Source organism: Myotis brandtii, unplaced genomic scaffold (genome assembly GCF_000412655.1).
Source record: "Myotis brandtii unplaced genomic scaffold, ASM41265v1 scaffold609, whole genome shotgun sequence".
Taxonomy (NCBI): Eukaryota; Metazoa; Chordata; class Mammalia; order Chiroptera; family Vespertilionidae; genus Myotis; species Myotis brandtii.
Window position 1 is genome coordinate 37277 of NW_005370315.1, and position 7136 is coordinate 44412.

Consider the following 7136-nt stretch of genomic DNA (forward strand, 5'->3'; position numbering starts at 1 on the left):
AGTCTGCTAGCCATTGTGGGAAATACAAACACAGGGTTTTAATAGTCTTTGGTTTGAGAAAAAGTGATGAGAAAAAATAGGTCCTTCAGCAATGAAAACAATTCAGCAGTTAATGTACCTAAGAATTCTTGATTTTTTTTTCATGTTTGTAATGTGTTTTGCTGGATTCCATTAAAGCAGAAAGCCACTGAACCTCAAGTGAGATATTTCGGTTGCCAATGTACCAAGATTGAGATTTGAAACCAGAAGTGCATTGATGGAGAGTATGGATTTTTATTTTTAATGGAAGGATTTTAAGTAGGATATCACTTAAAATATATTTAATCTTCCATCAGAAATGAAGGTGACCCTCTGATATCTGATCCAAACAGGTGGTTTTTATTCATGTTCTATTCTTTTGATAATGCATAGCAAAACATAATAAATATCAAGTCACCACCCAATAAGAAACTTCACAATATAGGTTGAGAGTTGTGGTACAAACAGCAGTCATTTCATTGGTAGTTCTTATTAAATATTTTTAAAGAAATAAAAAATGTTAAAGCAGAAGATTGCTGCACTTTTCTGGTATATATTTTTATTCATTAGAGGCTTTTGTCAACAGTCAAGGTATGTCCTACTGTATGTCCTAAATCTTATCTATTTTACAATATATTCAATATTATTATTACCTATTGATACCATGGGACTCCTTGTGCATAATGGATTCCAGTCCTCCTACAGAGTTGAGGATGAAAATGTTATCAATGAGCTGAAGAATCTGGTATTAATAATTTTGCAACATTATAACAAATAGGTAGTCCTGATGTTTTGTTCTTATTTTAATATATCAAATATATTTCATTGCTTACATTAGAGTAGCAGATTGAAAACATCTGCTCACTTGCCACTATTCCACCAGCAGCTGAAAATCTCAGCTCATTTTCCATAGGCCTGTTTGTACCAGGGCTATAATCCAGCTGCCGAGGCTTGATATGGGGCCAGATTAATACTCAAGAGCCTTTGAAATGGAAATAGTGTTTTCTTGCCAAAAATTAGAACAATGATAGACTCCATTTGCTGTTCGCTTTGCTCTCTGCTCCTCTTTACCACATTCACAACCTGATTAATTTGCCCCCTCCTGTGACCCCTCCATCCTCTCTTTACAGCTCCATCACCTGTCGTGACCATTAAGAAGGATCGGACATCCGGAAACAGCATCTCTTTATCCTGGCAAGAACCCGAACACCCTAATGGGATCATATTGGACTACGAGGTCAAATATTATGAAAAGGTGGGGAGACAATGTGTTAGTGTTGGGTTGTGTAGGGAAAGAAGTTACCTACTCCTGAGCTGTGCTCTTACAAAGACAGGAATGGCATTGCTACAGAGTGGCAGTGCTTTGTTTAAATCTGTAGTTAAGTGGCACTTCTTTGATTTATAGGTAAAGAGGGGTTTAGAAATTATTGTGTAGAATATCCCCCATTCAACTCAATGAGTCACGGCAGAGATGATACTACCAAACTGAAGACATCTAGTCATTGGAAATGACATTTATGTCCTTCCACATCAAGACCTGTTGCTCTACCAACTATTTCATAGTGATTCCTTAACCCTTGATGAACTATTCCTTAGTTTATTGCCTTAAAGAATCATTACTTGACCTACACATTCACATTAATTTTATTTAATAGAAACATTGAATAACAAGACCCATGTATTATTATTGAACTGACAGAGAAAAGTTTTCTTGGCTTTGTACAAGGAAATCTAGAAGATGGGAGTGGGTGTGTAAGTCTGCCTCACATCATAAAATTGTGGTTCAGTAATGAAGTTGTACAAAATAGGTATATGGTTATTTATAAGTAGAATTTAGACTCTTATATTTCATCACTAAATAGCACTTATTTCTCCCTGGTTATACATGATTGTGAGATTTGGAAGCAAGATGTATTCAAACATCATCATCAGAGCTGGGTGGTTTTATAGCTACTACTATGGACACAACATTTTTGTGTATTTGTTGCAGTTTACAAAGTATTTTAGAGTGAATATTATATAGTAGTTGATATTTATAGAAAATGTTTGCATACATTGTCTAATTTGGAGCTGTCTGATAACCCTGTGAAAGTGAGAAAACAGGCTTTTTTACAAATAAAAGAAAACTTGGAGTCAGTGAAGTTATTTGCATTTCTCACACCCTTACTGCTAATGAACAGTAGGTCTCTGTTTTGAATCCTGGCAGCCATGACTCCTCATTAGTATGTTTGTCCCTGTGTTGCCTCCCTGCTTCCACATGACAATGGATTATTAAGTATGATCAATTGCACAAAAGGTATAATGTATGAATTTTTTTTGCAAATGTAGGTATTTTCTTTATTGAAGTTAACCTATTTCACAAGTATCATGCCATTCTTTTCTTACCCCCTTCTCCCCACCACTCACACCACACACAGGGTATGTCTCATTTCATTAAAAGAAATAGAGGCCTAATGAACTTCACTGGGTCAAATCACAGTATAAATAAGTTATCTCCTACATTCTTATCTTACCCCCTTCTCCCCACCACTCACACCACGCACAGAGAAGGTATGTCTCATTTCATTAAAAGAAATAGAGACCTAATGAACGTCACTGGGTCAAATCACAGTATAAATAAGTTATCTCCTAGTTTTCTATGATCCTGTAGGGCACTGTTAAATAGTCATCTGATCATGATCTTCTATCTTTAAAAGTGTGACAAAGCCTGTGAAAACACAAGAATCCATATTATAGCTGATGCAACAAAATAAAAAGAAAAGTAATGATTTGCCTCAGCTCAGACCTGGTAGCAGAACTACAAAGCACCCACCTTTTAGATATATGGGGCTGTTTGAAAAAAATAATGAATCTAAATTCATATCTTTTGCAAATACAAAAAAAAATTTCTGAACTTATTTTATTCTCTACAAACAAAGCATAACGCAAGGTTATTTTTAAGTAATATTAACCAGTGCAGGAAAAAAAAAGTCTAAATCTATTTTGCTATTCCCTATGCATTTCTAAAATTGGTACACTTATGTAATATTAATAAATACATATGTAAGTATTTATATCATACATACATCAATTTAAAAATAACTTCCATATATATGACACTTAGAAATATTGTAATATTTCACTCTATGAGGGCTAGTGAACATTTTTATAACAAATGAAATAATTTTTATAAAATGAATATATTTATCTCTCTTCATTATTAAATATATCAACTCCAAGTCTATCATAACCAGCATCTTTAACTAAAAAGTACATGTAACCTACATACAACCTTATTTCTGCAATGTTCCATCTAGTGTTGGTTGAGGACAAGCATCATTTCGTCTCCCCAATCCAGACCCCACCCAGATACAGGAACAGCCCATCATGCTCAAAAACAGGCTCTCCATAAAGTGCTCAGGAGATATTAATATATATTAGAGAACAAATGAGATTCTGTATAAATTCATTTTTTAAACAAATCTCGACACAAAAAGACTTTACTATGGATGTGTAATGTGAACCTGTTCACGTACAATGCATTGATTCTCCTAGATGAGATTCTTTGGGAAAATATTTCTAGACTTCAACCTGAGGATTTGTGTTTCTATTAAATCACTGTGGCTTCAATACAATGCAAATACAACACAACTCAATTGATGCTGATAATGTGATTAATGTAGAGCTATACATAGAAATTTGATCTTTTAAGTTTAATAGTTTACAATTGATAAAATATTTCCTATCTGAGAATCAGTGGGACATTCTTATTAGGAACAATGCAAAGGGGTATTTTCCTCTTTGCAAAGGTATTCTTCTAATCAGCTTGAAAATTTCAGCCTTATGTTTGAAGAGAATAGATTTTTGCTCAAAGATTCACTCATTGGCAAGAATGAAAACTAACTTCCCTGCTTATGTGCAGGACACAAATTAATATATCCAAATTAGGAAACTAAATGTTTTTTTTTCTAAAAAATGCCTTCAGAGGGTGAAATGATTATCATCTCTCTTTTATATCTCCTATGCTACATTTTATAATAGTTTTGAGTGGTTTACTTTTTACCACTTAATACATTATGAAGGTTTGATTTTAACTTGATCTTTCTTACCTCAAAGCAGGAGCAAGAGACAAGTTATACCATTCTGAGGGCAAGAGGCACAAATGTTACCATCAATAGCCTCAAGCCTGACACTACTTACGTATTCCAAATCCGAGCCCGGACAGCAGCTGGATATGGGACCAACAGTCGCAAGTTTGAGTTTGAAACGAGTCCAGACTGTATGTATTACTTCAATGTACTGTAATTGGGGGCAGGGGAGATGTTCCAAAGGTGTCCGATATTTCACTCTCACTCTCCCTACATTTTAACTAAGTGTGATACACTGAAAGTGTACTGCTTGGGAAATTTAACAATTTGCATAGCATTGGGTCTGGGCATTTGTGTTTGTATGCACATCTGTGGTTTCTTCTTTTACAAATAAAACATATTATAATGCCTGGAATGCTTCTGGTTTCCTATTAGTCATAAATTGTTCTTAGGAACATTAAGTAGTATGGTAACACACTTCCAATACCTATTAATACAGATATTCCAGGTTCAGTGATTGGTTGACAAAACTTTCTGATCCATGAGGATCTTAATTTTGTTTTAATCCTCATATTACTTGGAGAGTAAGGATTTTTTAAAATCTGATTTATGACAATTTGAACAGTTCCATCTATTTGACACCAAATTTGGCTAAAACCGATCTAAAATTTACAAACATTATCCTAATAATATTTTCATTTTATTTGAATTCATTTGCTTCATGTTAGAAGAGTTTTCTGTTAAATATATATTTAAATATGATAAAATCATGGCTGTGGTGCTAATATAAAATGAACACAAGCTAAAATTTTATTTGACTTAATGTTACTAATAAGAGGTTAAAATTGGTTCAAAGGAAAATTTAAAGGACAGATTCATACACACATTCATACAAACATATTTGTATCTGTGTATAAGTAATCAGCAATACTTAAACTTGAAAATAAATCCCAAACTTGTGAATATTCTATAGGAAAATAAATGTAATTATCTCATCCACAGCACATATCAATTACATCTCTATTGAATAAGTGTCACTGTAACTGTGATGAAAAAATTATATGCATCACTGTAAGTTCTCTTCAACTTAAATTCACAGCTGTAAAATAGCCCAGAATCAAAGGTGAACACCTTTTAGAAACAGCTTATCCAGGAAGGATGTAATAATTCCCAGTTCTCTACTGAAAGGAAGCCAAGTAATCCCTTTTGACTGTTCTAATTTGTCATTTTCCCCTGGCACCTACATTTTCTATTATATAATTATTTTGTTTCTGACATAAAATCACATTGTTATTGGTATGCTAAAAATTTTATGCTCAAATTTTATACCTAATATAAACATTCATGATTAACAAAAAATATATATAAACACTGTTTAAGTTAATGTGCTAGACTAAATGTTTTATGGCACACTTTTTGTCAGACAATTAGGAATGTGGCTTATAATAACAAGCTGTACATTCTGCAAAGTATTGAGATTTTAGTGTTTTTAGAAGTCATTGGCTCACAGCTGAAACCTGACGATTCCATTTGGAGGAGAGCTGCCATCCTGGAACACACAAATCTGTACTCAGGCCCTCCCCTAATCCTCCTGAGATGGGATGAGCACAGAGAAACCACTCTCTGAGGATACTTGACACAAAATGCTGTAAAATACCATGGGAGTGCAAGTGAACAATGTTTAAAACAAATTACATATTTTAGGAATTGAAAATATCATTCAATTTAGCATTAGAAATTCTACATCCTTTCATAATTTTAAGAGGTGCAAAGCTAGTTTCTTGCTTTGAAATGATTATAGATTGCCTTTTATCAAGATTTGACATGGTTATTAGAATTAACAACAACAAAAGCTAGCTATATTTGATTCACCAAGAATGATCCCAAATCACGGAAATAACAAAAGCGAATGTTTTTTATATCCTGTGGTATAGATTAGGCGTATTGAAGGCAGGAATGTCAGATTGCCATTAGATAAAACTTCATGTTAATGCATTATTTTGCAATATCAATCTAATCTTATATGTTCTTCATTAGCACTAACCCTATATGATAAGTAAATTTGTCAAAACAATGACAATTTCTAAAATTCTAATGTAATTACATATTTACCACAGATATCACTGTGGTTGTGTTATATATGAACTTCTCATGAGGCTTCAGTGTCTGAGACTTAAGGAATATTCCATTTTAAAACTGCAGATTCTTAGGAATTTTGACAAATAAATTTTATATTTGCAGTACTTACATTGCTTGAGAGAGAGAGGAGATAAAAAGAGAATAAAATGAAAAATACAATCTTTTTAACATCTCCCTCTCCAGTTATTTTTTAAAAAGCTGAGTTGCACAGTTTGATTTTTTAAAAAAATATATAGAAATTTATTCTTACTGCTTCACCATAGAATTCTTCCAGACTTTAAATATAGATGAGAAAAAAAGTGCCCATTGCTTTAAGGGGAAAAGGATAAAATCAATTCTCACTCCATTTTTTAAAATAAAAATGATATACAGTTGACCTTTGAACAGCTTGGGGGCTAGGGGCGCCGACCACCTGTGCAGTCAAAAATGCACACATAATTTAAGTTAGTCCTCTACATAGACGGATTCCAACCACAAATCAAAACTACATATTCATAAAATACTCTAAAGATTTAAGACTCTTCTTTGTTATATATTGATATTTAATAGATATAAAAAGGCCTGTGTTTAGACTTTTTTAACAGTTTGCTGTTTGCTCTGGTTTTTATTTATTTTTATTTTTAAAATATATTTTATTGCCCTAACCGGTTTGGCTCAGTGGATAGAGTGTCGGCCTGTGGACTGGAGGGTCCCAGGTTCGATTCTGGTCAAGGGCATGTACTTTGGTTGCGGGCACATCCCCAGTAGGGGGCGTGCAGGAGGCAGCCGATCAATGTTTTTCTCTCTCATTGATGTTTCTAACTCTCTATCCCTCTCCCTTCCTCTCTGAAAGAAATCAATAAAAATACATATTTAAAAAAATATATTTTTTTTATTGATTTCAGAGAGGAAGGGAAGGGGAGAGAGAGATGG

General features: G+C 33.5%; 1 protein-coding gene across 1 annotated transcript in view; it reads left to right on the top strand.

Annotated features, from left to right (window-relative positions):
- Positions 1-1148: 1148 nt before the first annotated feature.
- The window catches only part of LOC102255650 (ephrin type-A receptor 3), a gene marked incomplete at its 5' end in the record, with an annotated part of 78393 nt that continues 72405 nt past the window's right edge, over positions 1149-7136 (top strand). Inside the window, 2 exons of the mRNA XM_014550628.1 lie at positions 1149-1273; positions 4117-4276. Of these exons, the coding sequence (XP_014406114.1) occupies positions 1149-1273; positions 4117-4276 (285 nt within the window). The remainder of the gene's footprint in view (positions 1274-4116; positions 4277-7136) is intronic.